Source organism: Manis pentadactyla, chromosome 4, assembly GCF_030020395.1.
Source record: "Manis pentadactyla isolate mManPen7 chromosome 4, mManPen7.hap1, whole genome shotgun sequence".
In the NCBI taxonomy this organism is placed as follows: domain Eukaryota; kingdom Metazoa; phylum Chordata; class Mammalia; order Pholidota; family Manidae; genus Manis; species Manis pentadactyla.
In genome coordinates, this window is record NC_080022.1 from 166,815,795 (window position 1) to 166,839,780 (window position 23,986).

At 35.4% G+C, this 23,986-nt stretch overlaps 1 protein-coding gene across 4 annotated transcripts in view; it reads left to right on the forward strand.

Moving 5' to 3' along the window:
- The window catches only part of SKAP1 (src kinase associated phosphoprotein 1), a 259,792-nt gene that overhangs the window by 47,242 nt on the left and 188,564 nt on the right, over nt 1–23,986 (forward strand). For all 4 annotated transcript variants that reach the window (XR_005023578.2, XM_036879685.2, XM_057501395.1 and 1 more), the window contains one exon: nt 10,356–10,381. Coding sequence is in view for 3 of the 4 variants with exons in the window: in XM_036879685.2 (XP_036735580.1) it covers nt 10,356–10,381 (26 nt within the window). In the remaining variant the exon portion in view is untranslated. The remainder of the gene's footprint in view (nt 1–10,355; nt 10,382–23,986) is intronic.

Consider the following 23,986-nt stretch of genomic DNA (forward strand, 5'->3'; position numbering starts at 1 on the left):
CTGCTTTAGGCCTCTGCCATCTGCTTGGAAAGCCTGGCCCCTCTTTCTGGCCTCCCCTGCCTCCTGGGCTTGGCCTCTCTATGACCTTACCCTCCCCTGCAAGGCAACTGCCTCTATCTGATCTCAGATCTTCCCTCAGAAACCCTTATCTTCAGGTAGGAAGACAGCTTCTTGTATTAGCCAGACCTGGGTCTTCTTACCCCAGTTTTTACCTTGTGTGTATTTAGCACCAATCACATCACTTCTGCCCAATTTGGCCATTTCAGCCAAACTGGCTCATGTTTGGGGCATTTTATGCTCCTGGTCACTCACAGTGTGTCTGGCAAATAGGGGAATTTATTCATGAGAGAATGAATTAAGTATTCATAATTTGAGATACAGAGGGCATGTTAATATTGAAAAATATGCCCCACTTAGATGAACTCTAAGAACTAGTCCAGCTTAAATTTTTGTGTGTGTAACATTTACTCTCAGGTGAATAATGTGACCATATTCATAACAAGGGAAATACCAAAGGAGTTTTCAAATGATTATCACATTTTTGAACCTGCCCCAGATTCTACATGAGATAAACTGTGGTGGTAGCTCCATAGTGTGGACTTTAAAACTCTTCTGGTGCAGTCATATAACCTCTCCCAGGCTTCATTTTTCTCATCTGTAAAGTGAGGGGCTGGGTTAAATGTCCTTCACTGTCCTTCCAGCTATAACATTCAATGAGTGATGGGGTCCACAGTCACAGAGTCACATCGTTATGTTATTCACTGAATAGATAACTAAGAGTCTTGGTGGTCCAAGAGTAGCTGTTAACCTGAAGCAAGCAAAAATAAAACAAAATTAAGTTCCAAGTATCAACAGCAATAAAAATGGCAGGGCAAGAACCGAAGATACTACAGCTTAAAATACGGCAACCAGCTGGAGTTCTTTGTATGTGAATGCTGCCTTGTTTTCTCCAGAAAACAAGTTTGGAACCAATAGACATCTCTGACTTTCCTCTTGATACTTATTCCCTGCCTGCCTCCAAGTCTGTTATCAAATCTCTTATCCCTTCTCTTGCCCTCCAGCAGTGTCCTAAACCACCTCCCAACTTCTCTCCCTCCCTTCCAGGCTGCACATTTCTCTGGTTTGATCAAAGTGGATCATTCCCTGTCCTTAACAACAAGCAAACCAACCAACCAGCCCTTCAGTTACTCCCTTTTATCTACAGAAAGAAAAATAATCTAAACTCTGACATGACATTTAGGGCCTTTTATTTTGCTACAGTGTACCTGGCTAGCATTTTTCTTTAATAGTTTATGAGTTATATTTTGTTGCCTGTTACATGCAGGGAGTATGGGGATTGCACAGACATACAACCGCAATTTGCAATCCTAATGCTAGGACACAGAGGAAGGAAATTAGACTATAAGTTTCCACTGTTGCGGTGAAAGACCATAATCACTGGCTTATCAAAAAGAGCTCCTGGATTTCTTACTGTTAATATTACAGAGCTGCTGCTGGATTGATCATAGCAGGGATTTCATGTAGTGAAAGTGTTAGAGAAGACTGTAGTGAATAGAGTTTTACTTAATTTATTTAAAATTTTTATTTGTTTTTTTATTGTCTTTGAATAGACTTTTAAAATATATGTATATTTTTTGGCGATGGGTAATACTGTCAAAATCAGATCCTGTTGTTTGTTTATTACTTAATAAAAGTTTAATTATGACCATTGCATTTTGCAAGTAGGAGAACATCATTTTGTTTTCCAGAATGGGTTTCTAAAATTTGTGGATAGACTCAAGACCACAGAAATATTACATCCCCCAAAAAAGAATGCAGGACCTTCTTATGACAGGTCCTTCTATTACTTGAATTACATGCTTGTCTGTTGTTACCGCAGTATTTGTTATTTACTGTCTTATTTTGTCATCTTTCCATGTGTAAATATCTCACACTTTGGACTAGATTGTAAGCTTCTTGTAGGCAGGCATGAAGTCTTGTCCATTTGAAAGATTAAAGGAACTGGGGCTAGAAGGGGTATGAGCTCTCTTCCAGGGCCCCTCCCATTCCTGCCCCACTCTTTCTAAAGCTGATACATGACCCCTGGGTCCCAGCCTCTGATGTCTCCACCAGAGACTTCCACCAGATGGTGCTCTTTTTCCATTTCTGTTCTTGGGTGTCCCTGCCATATTACCCTTTGCCACTTAACGGTTCCTTCTGCAAGATAGTAGATCGAACACTGATAGTAGAAAGAGATTCGAAATCAATGTGAATCTTCCGAAGTGAAAAAAACAGGTTATAGGAAATATCTACAGTGTACAGACTATTAGCGTTGTTCAGAAAAGCCATTTCCTTGGGCATATCTCTACTGTGTGGTTCACTGCTCAAGGTCAATTGCAAGGGGTTTTCCTACTTTTACCAACTTAACTTGAAACCCTGCTCAAAACTGTGTCCATTTGAAGTCTAAGATTCCATTTCTAATGCCAGAATAACACCTCAGTCTTTGCAGTATGCTTGGAGACAGCCATTATCAGACAACAGAGATGGTCAAGAGGGAATAGAATAAGTCCCTGGACATTAAATTTTGCATTCAGTCTCTAGTCTCTCCATTTAGAAGGCATCACTGTTTTGGCATAAAAACTGAAGTTCAAATTTGGACATCCTTAAGTCATCAAGAAGAGATTTGATTTTGTTTATCAGGTGGTTTACCAAGGCAGGGAATGTATGATGTGTTTTAAATTTCCACAAGTCACTGGTAAAATAACATTTTTAATACTTCAGTTGCAAAAAAACAATTCATCTAGATGTTCTAGATTTAAACATTACAGATGTTGGCCTTTCTGGAGAGTAGGCTTTATAATGCCATTACAACTTGATGCATCTAGCCCAGAGGGTCTTATCATTTTGGAGGAAGAGTTATCAACATTTTTGGAAATGTAATGAAGTTTATGGACTCTCTTCAAAGGAAAATAAACATGTATTACTTCTCACCTATGATTTTTGGAGGTTCATGAATCTCTCAAAGCTCAATGATGAACTCCAAGTTAAAGACTTCTGATCTAACTGCTCCCTAATGTTAGGCTGTCTGACAAAACAGTTGTACCTTCTGTTAACACTAGGTTTGTTTTCTGTGTTAAAGCCGATAGAAGAGCAGTTAATACGGAATTTAAGAACATAGGCTCTGGAACCAGGCAGACCTGGATACACATCTTGGCTCTGCCACTTATTAGCTGCATAATCTTGATCAAGTTATTTGACCTTCCTGAGTCTCTTTCATCATCTGTAAAATGGGAATAATAGTACTGACCTCATAAGGTTATGATGAAGATGAAATAAAATAATATGTGTAAAATATATATAGCACAATGCCTAGCATAAGTTAAGTTCTGAATATGTTCATTGTTTTATTGTCATCAAGAGATGGAATTCTTTTTCCTTCCTAGTTACCTACTTCACCAGGACCTATCTAACTAGCTGGCTAAGTGGTTAAATCTCTGAGTACTTCAATGTTCATTGTTTAGCTCCATGGTCAAAAATTCTATACTAATGATTAAGGGTCAATAACCCCATTTTTAGCAGAAATCTAAAGTATTTTGTGCATCTTGAGTGGTAAACTAGAACAGTACATTTGTAGTTTTAAAGATAATGAAATATATCTGCAGATGGACCATATCTATTTTAGTTACCATTTCATCTGTGGCACCAGAGCAAAGGACTTGTCATATAGAAGGCATTCAATAAATATTTGTTGACTGAGTGACCGAATTTTATTACAAGAGAAATGTGTTTAGAGAAAGAATTAATTTTGCACAGTATTTTTAAGTTTGATTATATTTCCAAGACTTTCCTGCTTAATTTCTTATTTAGAATTCCTGGTCTGGAACTAGTTACTAGGATTGGAAACTTTTGTGCCTTGGTATAACCATGGGCAAGTTATCTCACTTCTTGATATCTCAGTTTCTTCATTTATAAATGGGCATAATAATAGTGTTAGAGTGTGGAGAAAGTCAGTTAATAGAAGAGAATCACTTAGAACAGTGCCCAGCAATATATTAAAAAGCTTAGCATTGTAATTGTCATTACTATTACTACTACTTCTGCAGCCACTCAGTAAGAGTCTCTCAGTATGGTGAGTTCAGTTTATTTGTTGAACCTTTCCCTAAAGTAACTTCTCTAAAGTAACAAGAGACAAAGAAGGACATTACATAATGATAAAGGAATCAGTTCAACAAGAGGATATAACACGTATAAATATCTGTGCACCCAATATTGGAGCACCTAAATGTGTAAAACAAATACTAACAGAACTAAAAGAAATAGACTGCATTCAGCCATAAGAAAGAAACAAATCCTACCATTTGCAACAACATGAATGGAGCTAGAGGGTATCATGCTCAGTGAAATAAGTCAGGCAGAGAAAAACAAATACTGAATGATTTCCCTCATTTGTGGAGTATAACAACAAAGCAAAACTGAAAGAACAAAATAGCAGCAGACTCACAGACTCCAAGAAGGGACTAGCAGTTACCAAAGAGGAGGGGTGGGAGAGGGTGGGTGAGGAGGGAGGGAGAAGGGGATTGTGGGGTATGGTACAATACTCTTAAATCAGTTATGCACCACATTAACAAAAAGAAGCATAAAAACCACATAATAATCTCAATAATGCTGAAAAAGCATTTGACAAAATTCAACATCCATTCATGATAAAAACTCTCAGCAAAATGGGTATAGAGGGAACATACATCAACATGATAAAGGCTGTATACAACAAACCCATAGCTAACATCATACTCAATGGCGAAAACCTCAAAGCTTTTCCTCTAAGATTAGGAACAAGACAAAGATGTCCACTCTCACCACTTTTATTCAGCATAGTACAGGAGGTCCTAGCCATGACAGTCAGACAGGATAAAGAGATAGAAGGCATTCAAATTATTAAGGAAGAAGTTAATCTGCCACTATTTGCAGATGATATGATATTATATATAGAAAACCCTAAAAATTCCACTGAAAAACTATTAGAACTAATAACTGGATTCAGCAAAGTTGCAGGATACAAAATTAATACACAGAAATCTGTTGCATTCCTATATACTAACAACAGACTAGCAGAAATAGAAATCAGGAAAACGATTCCATTTATAATTGCACAATAAAGCCCAAAATACCTAGGAATAAACCTAACCAAAGAGGTGAAAGACTTGTACTCTGAAAACACTAAGACATTCGTGAGGGAAATTAAAGAAGGCACTAACAAATGGAAATCTATCCTGTGCTCATGGATAGGAAGAATCAATATTGTCAAAATGGCCATCCTGCCCAAGGCAATTTACAGATTCAATGCAATCCCTATCAAAATACCAATGGCATTTTTCAATGAACTAGAGCAAGTAGTCCTAAAGTTCATATGGAACTACAAAAGATCCCAAATAGCCAAAGCAATCCTGAGAAAGAAAAACAAAGCTGCGGGGATTATGCTCCTTAACTTCAAGCTCTACAAAGATACAGTAATCAAAACAGTATGGTACTGGCACAAGAACAGAACCATAGATCAATGGAACAAAATAGAGAGGTGAGATACAATCCATGCATATATGGCCAATTAATATATGATAAAGGAGCCATGCATATACAATGGGAAAAAGACAGCCCTTTCAATAGCTGGTATTCAGAAAACTGGACAGCTACATGCAAGAGAAAGAAACTGGATTACTGCCTAACTTCATACACAAAAGTAAACTTGAAATGGATCAAAGACCTGAATATAAGACATGAAATAGTAAACCTCTTAGCAGAAAACATAGATAAAAATCTCTTGAACATAAGCATGAGCAGTTTTTTTCTGGACATATCTCCTTGGGCAAGGGAAACAAAAAATGAACAAGTGGGAATACATCAAACTAAAAAGCTTTTGTACAGTAAAGGATACCATCAGCAGAACAAAAAGGCACCTACAGTATGGGAGGAAATATTCATAAATGATTATCTAATAAAGGGTTAACATCCAGAATATATAAATAACTCATATGCCTCAACACCAAAAAAACAAATAACCCGACTAAAAAATGGGCAGAGGACATGAGCAGACATTTATCCAAAGAAGAAATATAGATGGCCAGCAGGTGCATGAAAAAATTCTCCACGTTGCTAATTATCAGGGAAATGCAAATCAAAACCATAATGAGATATCACCTTGCACCAGTTAGAATGGCCACTATCCAACAAGTGTTGGATAAGACAAGAAATAACAAGTGTTGGCGAGAATGTGGAGGAAGGGGAACCCTCCTACACTTTTGGTGGGAATATACATTGGTGTAGCCACTGGAAAGCAGTATGGAAGTTCCTCAAGTAACTAAAATAGTAATACCATTTGACCCAGTAATTCCACTTCTAGGAATTTACTGGAAGAAAACAAAATCTCTGATTTGAAAAGATATATGCACCCCTATGTTTATTGCCTCATTACTTACAATAACCAAGATACGGAAGCAACAAAAGTGCCCATCAATAGATGAATAGGTAAAGGTGTAGGACCTATAAACAGTGGAATAATTTTCAGACATGAAAAAGAAAGAAATCCTGCCATTTGCAACATAGAGGATATTATGCTAAGTGAAATCAGCCAGGGGAGAAAGACAAACACCATATGATTTCATTTATTTGTGGAATCTAAAAATAAAACAAAATGAACAAAATAGCAGTAGATTCATAGACACTGAGAATTGACTGGTGGTTACCATGGGGGAGGGATTGGAGTGGGTGGGTAGGGAAGGTGAGGGAAATAAAGGGGCACAAAAATTCTCGATCATAATATAAGCTGGTCATGGGATGGTAGTACAGCATGGAGAATATAGCCAATGATTCCGTAACATCTTCCTATGTTCACCAACAGTAACTATACTAGTTGGGGTTGAGGATTTAATAATATGGATAACTGCTGAACCACTGTGTTGTACACTTGAAACCCATATAAGATTGTATATCAATTATACTTAATTTTTTAAAAAAGGAAACCTCTAATTTCAAAAAATGACTTGCAAATTTTGTCTTGCATGTAGTGCTAACCCTACATTTTCAAGACTATTCTGTAGAGTATACCAAGTGTGAAATTTTATTCTTCCATTTTCATTTTTGGAAGCATAAGTAAAGATGAATTTGTTTTGGCTGAATGTGAAAATAATAATCATCAATATGGTTGCATGCAACATTTTCTCTCTGCTCATTCTGTACTCATCTTTTTCCAGTTCCAAATATCATTTGCATGGACCTGATGATGTTGAGTGTTGAATATTGCAGAGGAGTGATAGCTTCCCTTTCACAATGAAGCTGAAGCTTCAAAGAGAAGATTAAAGAAGTGTTTATTATCTATATGCACAGGCTTGATATGAAATTCTCACGATTTTAGGATAAACACATCTCTGGATGCATGTTTGCATGCTTTTTCTTCTATATACTTACATTGTGGTCTTTCGGTTTAAAATTTCTTGTTTTGGACTTGTTGGAGTCTCTGACTAAAGGATAATTGTTTTCAGAGTGAAGGATAAGAATTAGAAGATGTTGTCAGGATTTGACTAAATGCCTCCTAAAAAGTATAGAATTCTCTAATGTTGAATCATCTTTCCAGAGAATGTGATGAAAGCCACCCATAGGATATGTTTAACAAGACAAGATCAAGACCTTAAATGTGTCCAGCAGAGAGTAATCCATGGTGCCTTCCATCGAGGAATGAGAATGTTCACCTTTTGGCCTTGTCTTTTAGAAGTATCCTTATGAGCTGTGGGATAGGGTTAGGGGTGTGTGTGTGTGTATGTGTGTGTGTGTGTGTGTGTGTGTGTGTTTCAACAGAATTCAGGGTTATTACACAATTAATACTTAGAGTAAGAAGAGAAGAATACAGGGGTAGCAGGGCAGTTTTATACCTTCTGAAAAAGGTGGGAACTAACATTCCACTTCATGCCATTCTGTCAAGTTCTATATAGGATTTTAATTGACAGAAATATTTAATTATACTGTCATCAAGAATAAAGTAGATTCTGCTATTTATAATAAACTAGGTAGAACTGATACTTTATTTGATACTGCTGAATTGAGTTCTTTCTCCATAAGCAGCCTTCTTAATATACAGTTACTACTGGCAAAAATAATACTCTTAGAATATGGGAGCTTATAAGATCTTAACCAGCAAGAGAAACCAGGAAACCAGGAGCACTTTACAGTATGTAGAGAAGGGAAATGAAAATACATGTGTGAGCTGAAGTGGGGACTATGGGGGAAAGAGGACAAAAGAAGAGGTGGAGATCATCAATAACATAATTTGCCAAGAGTTGGCCATTTAACTGACACTACATGGCTAGGCTATTTTCCTGGGTCAATAAATGAGAATAATGTTGGCTGGCAAAGTTTCTGCTGTTGCTATCATTAACATTCTGGAAAGAGGAGTGCACATAGGCACACACATATATACACTTGCACATGCCCACACCCTAATTTCTATTTATAGTAAATCAGAGGTTGGGTAATGATTGGAATCAGGGGCTAGGGTGATGCCTTGAGAGATAGAAAATAGCAAGGGAAGATGGCAACTTGCTCACCCCTTTGGTGCTTTGCTTAATTAGTTGTGTTTTACAGAAAAGAGTTTTATGGAAAACTTCACAGTGGCCAGGTACTCTGGGAAGCTGCACTGTCTGCTAGGTGGAGATTGACCCATCAAACCAGTAGGTGCATCGTATTTAGGTTATAGCCAGTTCCAAATGACATATGCCCTTACATCGACATGGAAGCTCTTCTTACCAGCTACTGCAGCTTTACATTTCCCAGCCTTCCTCCTCTTATTCCCTCTCCTTTTCCACTTCAGTGTCAAAGCTGTCCTGAACTTCCCCCAACCTTTAACCTAAGTATCTTACATTCCCTTCATTTGATTGCTGGCCCAGAACTATTCTGTGAAAGGAAAGGAGCAAGAAAAGTCACTTGTGAGGTTTCTTCTCCACCTTGTCTTCTTTATCTCTGATAATTTCCCACAACTTCATCTCGGGGTTATGGTAACATACTCCCCACTGATTTCCTTCCTCTCCATTTTCTGAATTTTTATCTTGATACTCACTGGGCTGATAATTCCTCACTAAAGTAACTGCACCTTATTGCAATGGTATGTACTGGGAGACACACCATTATAACCTACCTAATTGCCTTTTTCTTAATCTTTTTTGATTTATGGATCCTTTTAAGAATGTGGCAAAAAGCTGTGGACTCAATTCCTAGAAAAGAAAATGCTCGCATGCACTTATACATTCCTGAGAGATCAAGATGAGGATAGAAAAATACTCATATTAGTATTTTATGGCATAGAGGTCACTATGTCCACAGCAAGAATTTAATGTGTGGTGACTGTAATCAAGAATGGAGTGTTCTGGGGAGTGAGTGAGAGGGCAGAAAGAAACTGTAGGCAATGGTTTTGATAATTTCACTGTGATGTTCATGGAAAGAGGATGGTAGATGGAGAGATATGAGAAGGGTGAAGGAGGGCTTGCTTTTTTTTATATGAGCCTAAATGCTGATGGAAAGGGCCAAGTTGAGAGGAAGAGGTTGAGTATATACAAGAGAAAATCTATGTGGAATAATTTATGGTTCCTGTGAAGGAAGGAGGAAGTGGAATCCAAGTACAGTAGACTTTTGTGGGTAACCACCATATATAACATTGTTTCTATGAGGGGAAAATGCAGTTTAGATTCCAAATAACTGATCCTTTTGGTCACTACCATTTCATTGTTTTGAGACTTTAAGGGTTGTTGGTTTGCCAATCACTTCCCAAAATAAAAGAGGAGCTGGAATGATACAGTGGGCTGCAAGAGCCCTGATCTTTGCACAGACACAAATGTTAGATGACCTTGAGTCAATTGTTCATGCTTCACCTGTAAAGTTAAGGATTTAGGCCTAGAAGTATTTGAGGTTGTGTTTAGGGGAGTGATGTTTTTGTTGTTATTACAACTTGGGGTGCCACTGGTATTTGGTGCCCAGGACCAGTGATGCTGACATGTCCTGTAATACAGAGGACAGGTTGTCAAAACAAAGAATTGTCCTGCTCAAAGCCTGTAGTGTTACTGATGAGAAACCCCATCCCATGGCCAGGTAACCTCTTAGGACCTTTCCAGCAATATGGTCACAATTACCTAGGAGTTACAGTGAGTTAAATGCCCCCTTAAAGCCTTTGAAAATCTTTCAAATCTCATGAACAACTCTGGTTTTTCTCAAAGTAAGGTCTTTGGCTAGTTACTAACTATTTAGCAAGCTGTTTGGACTGTGTGGGACAGCTACTGTATGCCAGCCAAGATTGAGAAATTCAAGTTTGACTTACCTCCATTCTTTTCCTTGTATTTCAGGTACTATTGGGATTTTCCACCCCAAGGTGAGTACTCTTTGACCATTTATGGTTTTATATTGAAAATGTGTAGATGTGTAGATGTTTTGTTTACTTGTATCTCTTCTAAATAAGCTTCTTCACAGAGTGGCATTAGCCATTTCCAAGAAAGTTAGTGGAGTGTTTAATTAACCTTCACCCTGCTGGGGCCTCCTGCCCTGCTTTTTAGCAATAAGAGAGGCTCTGATGCTTCTGCCTTCAGAGTGGATTGGTGTTTTATTATTTTATAGAACCAAAGCTATATTATGCTTTTATTCATTGAGCTTTGTTAGAAGCCAACAGGCTTCACTAACATTCAAATAAAATGGTGTCCGAGTCCATAATAAAAAACCTTGGGAGGGTTCCAACTCAGCTAATCCTTCATTTGCTCCAGAAATAAATTCCAGTATGTTACCTCCTCGATCACAGTGCTCTTCCACACAGCCTGCCTGTCTGGCAGCAGAGAAATGTCAGAAATGGAGTAGTGTTGAAATTCCCACTAGAACAGTGTTATCACATTTTAATATGAGCCTCACTGCAGCCTCAGTGCTTCTAATTGCTTTCAAACCATTGTTTTTCTGCTTTTGCTTGATGAACCTAGCATCTGGCATGATTCTAAAAAGTACAACAGACAGCTGTGTGCAAAATTAAAAAAAAAAAAAAAGAACAGTATTAGAACACACTTTTAAAGGTTCAAAATTAAAATATTTTTTCTGATTTTAGTTTGAGGGGTTATCTTGAAAATACATGCATTTTTTCTCTTCTTTTCTCTGAGAATGTCAGAAGTATCATTCTGAAAATTATCTTAACTCATTATAAATGGGGGTTTTTATTTTCTCAGAGAATCACAGGTTTAGATCAAGCTTGCAAATAGTTTTATGAACTATTTTGCTCTATAACTTTTTAAAACTAGTTGTAGATTTTTCCAATATTGTTTATTCTCAACATTGTCAATGTATCCAGTCTCAGTGAACAGTAATACTTTAAATTAATATTGTGAGTAATGATACTAGTTTTATTAAAATTAAAAATTTCTAGCTCATGCTTTGTTTTAATGTATTTCAAGTCTATTCAACGTTTTTAAAAAAAAACTTTGAGGGATAAGAAACATACTTTTAATGTTTTTTTGTCTCATGTAAGTTAAAATTGTCTCATGTAAGTTAAATAATGCGATGTGGTGTTTTTGGCTATTATGGCTGTAATTATTATGGCTGAAAACATGGATTAAGGATAGAGAATTATATATAATAATATAGTAGTTTGTTTTGCAAAGTGCAAAATATTCAGGGAATGGCTTTACAGTTTAGGGTTTAACAGATGTTAACCAAAATCCACAGGGGGCATAACATGAATGAGAACTGGTAGAAATGAATGGAAGTGTGAGGGTAGAATTAATTACCTAAAGGAAAAATAAAAATTAGTGTCAGAGATGTGGTACAGTAATGTGTTGAGAAGAGAAAACAATTTTGGGGCTTAATACAAGAGATTATATGGGGCTAAAAAGACAAAAGGCATATCCTACCAGATTCTTGTAATAGTAGCATTGCAGTCATCTTCTAGCACAGAGGAACTTCTACACAGCTCTTCTCTCTTTGAAAAGAGGCAGAGGTAGAGCAGCCAAGGGGACAATTGAAAAGAGTTTTATTTAGAACAAAAAAATATATTTGCTTCTCCATAATGATTGAATATATGTAATAAACTCCTTGGTCAATTGGAAGCCAATGTAGGGAAAGATCAAGTAGAAAAACCCATTTTCCATGTATCTTGTCCCCAGCCTTGTCTCTCCCACTCAGACATTTTTGGGGGGAAGATGAGGGAGGAGTATTTTTTACCTTGCTCTTTTGATCAAATCTTAGATGACTGTATGCTTCAGAAACTGGTGGGGCGGGTGCAGTAATAGGTCTGTATAAGGTACTATCGGACAATTGAGGATTATGAAAAGAATAGAAATATGTAAGATAGAGAACAGCTGGCAGAAGAATTTTAAAAGCCCTGGAAAACCAGGTAGTACCAGAAAGAAGTGAGAAAGAACAGAAATAATGGACCTGAACTTTTCCAGCATTTTTATCTATGACAGGATCCTCAGTGCAGGGAGATAATGGAATGAATTTTATTAACTCAGTGCATTTGCCTAAATACACACCTGTGTTCTTCAGGTTATGGTAAAGTCTGTAATGAGTTGGTACTAAATGCTCTAAAAAGGTAACCTTTAAAGAGAAATATACAAAATCTATGAAATGAGTTAATTATTGACAGATATTTCTTTCAACTACAAAGTATAATGTTTATAATTAAAAATTTATTACTACAAAGTATTTAGTCAAAATTTCAACTACAAAGTATAATGTTTATAATTAAAAATTTATTACTATAAAAACATCTTCATGGATATTAGAAAAATTTCCCACCATTAACCCAGTCTAAAGCAAATGACACAATATTTTTTAAAAATTTTAAGAAAAACCATGGGAACTTTTAAAATACATATAAAAATTATTTTTTTTCTGTCTAATGGTCACTCACATTACATTTGCAATAGTGATAAATATGGGCTTATAAAATTTCTTGGCAGCTTGAAGATTCTGGGTATCTGTATGGGTGATGTGGAGGGTTTCTGAGAAAATTATTTAGTGTATTTCAGTACAAAAATTTTCCACTGTGTGAATCTTAAAAATCTTATTTTGAAATGGCAAGTCTATATCCCTTGTCAAAGTAAATTGATGCCTAAAAATACAGCTTGGTGAAAGCAAATGGTTCAAAGTGAATAAAGAAAATTTTGTTATAAAGCCAGATTAACTATAGATAAAAAGATTTAAAAGGCATATCAACTAATGTGTGGACCTTATTTGCATCTTGAGTCAAACTAACTATAAAAAAAATGACAGCTATGAGGAAATTAGAAATTTCTAATTTCTAATAGAACACTGGATAGTTTGTGTTAAGAATCTACTGTTAATTTTTAGATGTAACAGTGGTATTATGCTCATGTTTTTTTTTTAAATGTCCCTATCTTAGAGGTATGTATGCTGTAATATCTAAACATAAAATGATAGATGTCTGACATATTATTCAAAATAATATGGGATAGGGAGAAAGAAATGGGGTGGGGGTATAAATGAAACAAGTTGGATCATAAATTTACTCCTATCGAAGCTGGATGATGTGTACATGGAGATTTATTACACTGTAAAAGCAAAAGAAATTCAGGTTGAGGTTTATAAAAAATATGACATTCTTTTATTTCTGTTGTGAGAACCTAGTATATTAGTGCATAAGGTACTTTATGTATTTGGACACAAAATGCATAGAATAGTGAGCTTTTTAAAAAATTTTTGTTTCAAGTTTAATGTTTTGTGATGGAAGGAGAATGAGTTTTGGAATCAGATCCGAATTTGAATCCTAGCTCCTCTACTTAACAAGCTTTGTTATGGCAAGTGACATAATCTCCTCATCTGCAAAATCTTGCTAATAATATCTACTTCACAGTTATTAGGAATTATAATGACATAATGAACTCATGAGGAGTGCTTATCACTTGCTAGGCACCCATTAAAGTGGTAGCCAAGTATTATTTTTATGTTTCAAAGTAGGGCTATGTAAGTAAATCCATGCATGGAACTTAGATAATATATATTTCACATGTCTTTCCATAAAATTCATCCATTCTGACTGGACCGTGGTATAGAACCATGTAACTCACCATGTATATATTTGTGAGGTTTGCATTTAAAAGATGTGTGTGCAGAATTTGTATTGGTACGCAGAGGTTATTTGTACTGTATTCAGAGGTTATATTTTTGAGCTTGTTGCTCTGCAATGTCTAAGTCATGTTGAATTGAAGCATGGATGTCACTTAACTTCTCGTCTCTTACTATCACATACTTGGGAGCATGTAGTTATGACAACTACAAGAAGCAAACCATTAAAGCAGCAAAGAAACACCATCTTTGCACTAAAAAAAGGAGAGAAGGGTTTCCCTTTGAAGATGAAGTGTTTTTGAATTAATGGAGTGTACAGTGATTTTACTAAGTTTTATTTATGAAAATACTCTTTGCATTCATGCCAAAAGGTTTTAGCACAGTCAAAAGTAGGAGTTACACAAAGAAACACAGCCCAAATTTATGACGTGTTTGCAAATGTAAGAAAAAGTCTGAATTTACAATATTTGTAATTTATCGTTAAGTATCTTTATATCACTATTCCCGGAATGCTAGTATTTTATAAACATATGTGTTGGTTATGAACCTAGAATATCCTGACCTATACTACTTTTTAAAAAGAATAATTCTAGAATGTTTTCTGTGTCTTTTGGGGATTTAATAAGGAAAATGTACATGGAACAAATACTCCTGCCTTTTGCTTTAACCCAATCTGTTAGCATCAACAATCTTGACAGCTGTTGTTGTGACTCGACTTCCTTTAGGCCTTTCCCTGCCTTTCCTTATTTACTATACTTTATACAAATTAATCTGTAGAAAGTGTTTATACACACAAATTGTTTTTGAAGTTAATTACTGACTTTGATACCTTCTCAAATATTTTACTTCCTATACATCTACTGGTTGGTTGTTTTTTTTTTAGTGGAATTATGCTTTTTAAAATTAATGCACTGTTTGCAACCTCTGTCAAAGACTGTAAAAGTTTTTTAATAAAAAGTCTCACTTTCTTTCTTTTTAATATTAAAATTTTCTAAGATTTTTAATGTCCTTTCTATATGTGGTATTCTGGAGTATATGATATTGAGACCTAAGAAAAAGAACTGACTTTCATGTAGGTGATAGAAGAAATAATTGGAAATCAGCTGCTGCTGCTTTTTGTATTCCCTATACAATATTTGTATACAGAATGTTCATTATATAATTGTTTGGAATAACAAAGACTCCAAACAGTCTATATGTCCAGCAATAGAGGATTTAAATAAATTGTTGTATCCATTTAATGGAATCCTACATAAAGGTTAAAATAACAGTGTGTGTGTGTGTGTGTATAACATGGAAAGCTCTCCAAGGCATATTGTTAAGTGAAAAGGGCAATTTGGACAGTGTACAGTTAGTTTTTCTATGTGTGTGTGCACCCACTTGCATGTGCATGTACATGTGCTTGCTTATATTTGTGTATAAAATATTTTTGGAAGGATACACTTGGATCTATTAACAGTGGTAACCTCTTTGAGAGAGAGATTAGTATAAGTGGAAGAGAGAATCTTCATGATTCATATCCCTTGGTACTATTTGAATTTTTACCATGTGCATGTATTATTTTTTAACTAAAAATTAGTTATAAGGAAAAATGAGATAAATTTATATATGATGATATGAAGCAGCCTCCAAGATAAATGATTAGAAGGAAAAAAGCAGGTTATAGAACAGGACAAATGCTACTGTTTGTTTAAATTAAAAAAGATACCCATACAAACATATTTATATTTATACTACATTTAGATAGAAAATTCATAGAACACCCAAGAAACCTCACAGTGTTTGCCTCTGGAACCAAGAGAAGGGAGGGAAGATGAGCTTTCATTATGTGCCTTCTTCTAATGTTTGAAATTTTTGCTCTGGGCATGCTTAACTTTTTCATCTAATAAAGAAGTTTACTATATTGTATTAGCAATACTGTATTGCATATTTGAAAGTTGCTAAGAGAGTAGATATTAAAAGTTCTCTTATCATCATAAGAAAAAGATCTGTAACTGTATGAGGTGATAGGTATTAATTAAATTTATCATGTTAATCATTTCATGACATATACATATATCAAATCTCTATGTTGTATACCTAAAAGTAATGCAATGTTCTATGTCAATACACATATTAGATCACTATGTCCTATACCTAAAATCAATACAGTTATATGTCAATTATGTCTCAGACTGTTGGGGTGGGGAGGATAGAAGCTTACCAAAAAAACAACTTGATTTTTAACACAGTAGTGAGCTCTTTTTCAGTGGAATCATGATTTTGGTAATTTCATATCCACTCAAGTTTTTTACTCCTTTACTTATTTATTTTTACCTATGAATTTATGGACAAGATCCTGATGATGGTATAAAATACCAACATTCTGTGTTGTTTAGTGTTTGAGAACCAGTAGATAGGTGTGTTGAGTTGACTTACCACTTAAAAGTGAATTTTAAAATAATAAAATAGCATCATAAAATACCCATGTCAACTGCTAAAGAATACCTTTTTTTTTAACCCTACTCAGTGTTTTTTTTCCATATGTGATAATTAAAAGTTCTTAGAACTTCTGATTCTTGTCTTTATGTAGCTGGCAAAGAAAATAAAGTAATTGATAAAGTAATGACTGCTTTAAGTTTATTTGGTTAGTCTGAGAACTTCCGCTGAGGAAAAAAATTCTGTTAAACCATTTATTTTCGGTAGTATTATCCTTGGACCAACACAGAAAATCAGTAAAGAGTACAGTTTCTGAACATAGAATTTTGACATAAGAATTAGTGTATCTCAGGAATTCTTTCTCCAGTGAATTTTAATGTTCTGGACACAAAACATTGAAAGAAATGTGTAGTTTGATTTGAATATGAAATTTTTTGGTTTTCTGCTTAAAACATTTTTGTAAATAGGTGAAGCCCTTGAAACCCAATGAATTTGTTTGATATTTGGAGGTTTAATAATGTAATAGTTGAGCCCAGTTCTATTATAAAGCATTACTTTTTCACTATGCTTCCCATCAACACATACTTCTCTCAGAAATTTATTTGTTACTGTTTATCAGGATGGCTGAAGTATCATTAATATAGGAAAGGAACTGCTTAGTTATAGACAAGTGGATTTATATCATGTGTAAAATAAAGCTTCCAATTACTGCTGACTCTTTTGGGGCAAATAGTAGAAGAACCAATCTTTGAACCTATCTGTCCTTGTCAGCTGATGTGTAGTTAACACACACCTGGCCAGTCTGAAAAAGTTCTTGATAACAATTCATCTCTAAAAGGTATTTTCCTAAACTTAATAAGTGATACTACTTACCTTCCTTTAGATTTGTGTACTTCCAAGTGTCAGTAATACCCCAATAAAAAAGGAAAAATGCATTTTAAAAATAAGGAGATATTCTTCCATGTGAAACCTCTGTTCCTAAAAAGGGCCAAACATTGAACAAAGTTGTTGATATGGAGAGATTTTGGTTATTGGTGTTATTATTATCTACATATTGTTCTTTTACGTGAACAGGGCTCCCTGTTTGGGGTGGGGTGGAGTACAGGGAAGCTCAGTCTTGTCCCTTTTTGCCATTATAGCTTCAGAGGCTTTGGAGGTCTGTATTACTCATAAAGAAAACTTAACCTTTTCTTCAGTGTGTTAAAGGCTGATTCATGTTTTCAGGCCTGAAATCCATTCTTTATTATATGTTGTTTTATTTTTACTCCTTGGACCTCTATAAAGATTTCCTTATATCTACATAGCCTGTAGATCATGGAGTCCCATTCTTTAGCAGAAGATAATGGAATCCAACTGGCCTTTCAACTTCTCTCAAGAAGGAGAAGCTAATTGGGGTATAATAGACTACATTAGGACTAGAAGTAGGTGCTAAGGTCTGCTACAGTTTGTTGTTTTGGACAGAAGAAAGGAAAAGATGGGAAAAGAGAGCAAGGGGAACCAATACAAAAGGGCTGTATTCATGTGCAGTTACATATTTTTCAAGGCATTTTCCTACTTTAAAACTTAAAGCATGATGTATCAGAAAGAAAATAGATCTTTAAGCCAGGGCAAAACTGTATTTGGCAGAGGAACATGCTGGCCCATTTTCTGTGAAACAGTGTCATAATACCTAGGATCTGATAAAATCAAACAAGAGGTACTGGAAAGATTCAATGTATTGATCTGACTAAACCCGAAGTAGCTGTATTACATTTTGTAAGCATGAAATTCATGCCAAAAAGTGTTATTTTTTTAAACACTGCAACAATACTATGATAGTAAATTTGAACCTGTGAATTGGACCAGCTCCTTCATTGACTACATTTGTCTTTGTCTTTTAGTTCCATGCCTAATGTGACTACTGGTATGACTATTACTTAGAGTAATTTATACTTTTAATTATAGATTTACTTTACTGAAATAAAAAAAATACTAGTTAATAGCACATGCTATAAATTCAAGTCACTGGCTATCATTCAGTATGCTTTGCCTTTGAGTAATGATCATAATTCACAAAGCATGCAGATCTGGAGACTTAACAGCTCAGTGGATTAGAACAAGAGCTTTGTAATCACACAAGGTGGGGTCAAAGGCTGGCTCTGTCACTTATGAGTCACTTATGTGACTTCCAGCAAGTTATTTAATCTCTGTCTCAACTTCTTTATCTGCAGCTTTGGGATAATAATATATCACAGGGTTATTTTGAGGATTAAATGAGATAATACACAAAAAGTCTTGACCCAGAGCCCATACCTAGAAAGAGTTCAGTAAGCTATTATATTTTTATTATAGCTGACTTTCTCCTATAAATCAAAACATAATAAGTAGCTTCATAATAAGAATGAAACACTGAAAATATAGTGGCCCAAGGGAAACAGAACTCTGAACCAGTAAGTCCAGTGATGATTGTTTGGCTGCCATATGATAAATGCATTCACTTTACCATATATTTATCTACATACTACCAAATATGCAGGTTTACATATTTTGAATTGTGTCAAAATCTCATTACTCTTGAAAATATTCTAAATCAGCAGGTTCCATTTTAGTACCAGTTGAACAATAACAGTGTTAGATGGAATGTGTTAGTATAAAACCAGAATGATTGCTGACAGGCTGTAATTTGCTTTATGAAGTGTGTGTTGTCACATATACAATTATCTGGTTTGTATTTGTTGCTGCCAGCCCTCCAGTTTGTTAATGTCCAAGAGTTATGCCTTTATGGGAAACCTAAGAAGGGTTAAAAATCTCAGCATTTTTGGGCAGTTGGAGGGAGGGGAAGCAGCAGGCGGGTTCACATGATGCTGTCTTTTTTTTCTCTTTTTTCTTTTATAAGAACTAGGATGATGCTACACACTGCAGCCCACCCTACTGGTCAAAATGAAAAACTGCATCATAAAGACCGTTTGGTTTTTTTTTTTGGAAGGAGGTGGGGGATAAAGGAGCTTTTCAACTGGCTCCCAGGGGCATTTTCCTGTCCAGCCCCCGACTGACAGATGTAGCTCATTTTGGAAGTACTATTAATCTATGCTGCCCTTTTGGTTGTTGGACTCACAGGTGGGGTAGTGATTGGGCTATAAGCATCTAATAAATTTGGTTCCATTTCTGATCATTTAAACTGGGCTGCTCTCTGCAAATGATATCCTTAAAGGTTGTTAAGAAGTCAGTTATTCTTAGCATGATTATGCAATTAGTAAACAGTATCCTAAGCCAAAAAAAAACCTTAGTCTTAAGTTTAATTTATTTCTTGTACATTCGAGATCTAGTTGGAGCAACTTTTTAAAAGAATGATAAATGGAAACTTTCTTTACCTGGCCCATCATTTGTTCTATAGACTTACTGACAATCAGTGCTATTACACTCCCTGCCAGGGCCTTGGGGGGAAAAAGGAATATTTATACATTGAGTTATGGCTAGTTGGAGAAGGGGGAACAAAAAGAGATGGGCAGGAAGTCAGACTATATAGAACAGAGAAGAATCTGAGACCTTCACTGCACATGGATTAATCACAGGAACTAACCATGCAAATCCAAATGGATATTTAGAAATCGGTGAAGCCTCTAAGATGTTCTGTGAGAAACACCATACATTTTCTGATGCATGAGTTTGTGCAAAATGGTATCTAATTTATAATAAAAGTGTCAACAGAACTTAAGCTCTGGTGCTACAGATGTGCTCCATAATATATGTACATGTGAATAACATTTCACGTATATGGGCACATATGTACCCCAGATATTTTAGTGCTATATTCAAAAACATAGGTGAATGGTTATAATAAGGAATAATAAGCTGCAGTGTCACTAATCTTACCTTAGTTCAATTTTGGGAACTGCATTACTATTAAATTTATCCATGAAAATCTGGCAGTATTAAAGATATTAGGCATAAAAACTAACTGATTTGGATCAGGGACCTTTATTTTTAGCATTTTATTTAGGATTTATTAGTTTATAGAGGGAGCAGTGTGACTCATGGGTTCTTAAGTATTAAATAAGTCAGAAGTCCTGTGTTCTCTTCCAATGGCAACAATAAAAACAGAAACCAAAAAATTGTAGGTAATCTTGCATTAATTTTAATTTCCTTATAGTATTCAAATATATTTCGTGAATAGCAAGCCCTAAATAGTTTTGAACCATGCCATACAGTTGGCTGCAGATGTGAAAAAAGTCTTTTTAGTATAGCTTATAATTAATTAGAAGAGAAGTAAAAGTGATGACTTTATACTGACGTGAAAAAAAATTGAGTCTTATTGAATAAACAAACATATATTTATATGTTTTATCTGTTTGTTGTCTTCATTTAGTTTTTTATGCTTGAACTGTCTTTTTAAATTTCTTTCTCATTTCTTCAGTAAAGTTATCAGTATGGCCTGTTTTTGTTCCTAAATCGTACCTGCAAGTTTGGAATCAGATGGGTTTGCTGTGAGTCAAAATAGTTACAAGGGGAACATCATCACGGTTCATTTTCCCCCCTGTTTTATTTGGAATTGAATTAGGAAATGAAAGTTTTTAGCAGTTTAATTTACTTCTCCATAAAGTTTATGGAGCAGCAACAGCTGGTTGAAACCATGGCGGAAGAAGCCAACTTCTAGTGGCCAAGCTATTGTTTCAGAATTAAGGGGGAAAACCCATTAACTGTTAATGAAAACACAGGGAATAAAAACAAATAGCACAGAAACCCTAGCAAATAATTACCTTACACCTGACACAAAGCTGCTTTATCTTTCTGCTCCAACCCTCAGAAATTCCCAACTTATCACTCTATGGAGCATGAATGAAATTGAGTTTGACTCTCAGGAAAGAACAATAGAGAAATCATCCCTAATATAGGCCCCTCAGCACGGTGGAGAACTTGCCCTGGAATATACTAAAGAGTGTATCTAGCGCCCAATTCTTATGACACTTAGGATGGAGTAGCAAATTACCAGCTAATAGCAGATGAACTCTTGATATAGTTCCCCCAGATCTTGTTTAGAAGTAAAAAGAGAAGGGACTACAGGTAGTGGATGTGATTAATGGAGATACTGTGTGTTAGAATATATATCTGTATAGAAATATATTGATTCTGAGAGAGTTGCAATGGGAAAGTGTGTCTCTAGTGGCAAGGGGTCTTGCTTGTGAGAAAGGCACTCTAAGCAGATGGAGTTCTAAGCCCTAATTGTAGAGCTGCTGAGTGGAAATGTCTGTCACTATAGCTTGTGATCATTTATGTCTGATCCCACTGGACTATGGTAGTGGCCACTTGGAACTGCGAATGTCAGAGCTGTAGATGAATCCAGAGATCACTTGCGGTTATGTTTTAAGGAAAAATGATGTTCTAAATTTAAACAAATCCAAAATGACCACAGTAATTGCTGGTTCTCCTATAAAACTTTTCACCCATGCATCTTGAGTAGTTGTAATCATTTTAATTACACGGGAGTGTCTATTTATGTAGTGTTAGAGGCTTTTTTCTGTGTGTGCCCAAGGGAGTTGGGCCACTTGATATGACACTAAAAACACATACAGCAACATTTCCATCAGCAGGAACTAATTATGCTTGGATGTAAAACATATTTTTAAATGTTTCCCTCACACAGTCATTTTTAGTACTGACCTAGGCTCTGTTTTTGCATTGAGCTGTATACCTTTGTTGTATACTTTATGGAGGAATAGACTTGTATTTGGTGTAGGGGTGGCTTTTAAAAGCCCACCTTGTGTAAATATATTCAGAAACCATAGGAATCATACGGAAGTGACTTTTCCATCTGAAATTAGTAAATCAAATGCCAAATCCAGGGAGGTATTTTGATTGAGACTTTAAAAATGGAAGCTCTTAATGCAATTGGATTGGATCCTAAAACAGAAAAAGGACATTAGGGGAAAACCTGGTGAAATCCAAATAAAGTCTATGTAGTTTAGTTAATAGCAATGTGCCAATGTTAATTTCTTGGTTTTCACAGATACGCTCTAGTTATATAAGAAGTTCACACTGGGGGAAAGTGGGTGAAGGGTGTACAAGAACTCTTTCTGCTATCTTTGCAATGCTTATAATAAGTCTAGAATTATTCCAAATAAAATATTCATTAAAAAAACTACAAAACAAAGTCCCTCCTGATTTGTTTAAAAAAAAAAAAAAGCCTGGAACTGCTGGAATATATACAAGTAGATTTGTCAAATTTGTAAAACAAACAGAAAAGTTTGAGTCTAGAATGGTAGTTGGTAAATAATGTTCCATATATCCTACAAATGTTAGATTTTGCTTGGAAACCCAAACTACTTCTTCCTCTTTTTCTTCTTTCTTTTTTTTAAATAGATTTTCGTTTGGCTCAAATTTTAAAATTTCTTTAGTCTCACAGCTCTCTTTCAGTGATTTGCAGTGGTATAAAATTTGAGTACTTTAACCCTCAGTCCAGTATTTGAGAAATGTTTCTGATTATAATGGATATTTCACAGTGATACTTTAAACATAACTGTAAGCTTTGTATCCTGATCAATTACCTGATAAAGGAGAGTGTTCTTCTGGCTCTGGCCAGTGACTGTTGCGTGAGATGTTGTTACTGTCTTTTAATTTTACCTTTTTTTTCCACTATAAACTCTACAGTTTGTTTCTAAAGTCCTATATCTGCAGGTGTTCACTCAGTTATGGACTTCTACCTACCACTGAGCATTCACAGAAGAGTCTAGATGATCATCTAATTTATGGAAAGGAAGGCTACAGCCATTCTCTTTTTATCATTTTATATCCTCCCTATCCTTCTAGTTTAATTGTAGGAAATAAACCTTTAAAGTGAGGCAATACAGATTCTATGTAGGTTGTTTGGTTTCACTGCTCCCTAGTTGAAATCCAGGGCCAAAACGCTACAGTGTTTACTGAGATTAGCATTGGTGATTTCCTTTGGAAATTAGTATTTGAGATAATATTAAATTCAGTTGAAAATCCCCTTTTCGTGTTTGTGAAATGAACTGCGCAGCTGTTGGTGTCCTCTTATCAACAGACTGTACCTCTGTTTGGGGGATTTTAAGGAAAGCCATTTGCAGTGCAGACCTTTTCTTCCGGTTTCTGAATGAGCTAACATCTTCTGTCTGAACCTTCTAAGTATCATAATAGCATGAGCCACTTCTACAAAATATAATCCAATGTATGTTGAAAACACCCAAAAGAAATTAGCATTGTTTTAATTGCATAATTCAGTATTGTATATACATTACCTTTCATCAAAGCCATTTTACAGAACAAATATTACCTTCTTAGGGCTTTTAGAATTCCTAAGAGGTTGGTTACTTAGGCTGTAAACCTGAATTATAAAGAGAGAACTTTCTCAAGATTGCAAAACAAGTAGTGATTTAAATTGGAATAAAATCCAGCAAAATCTAGGTTCTCTCTATTTTTACTTCTCTTATTTTTCAGAGGAAGGAAAGAATACTGACCTTGCTACATTATGTCACGTATAGAATGTTAACCCTTTGTGTACTAT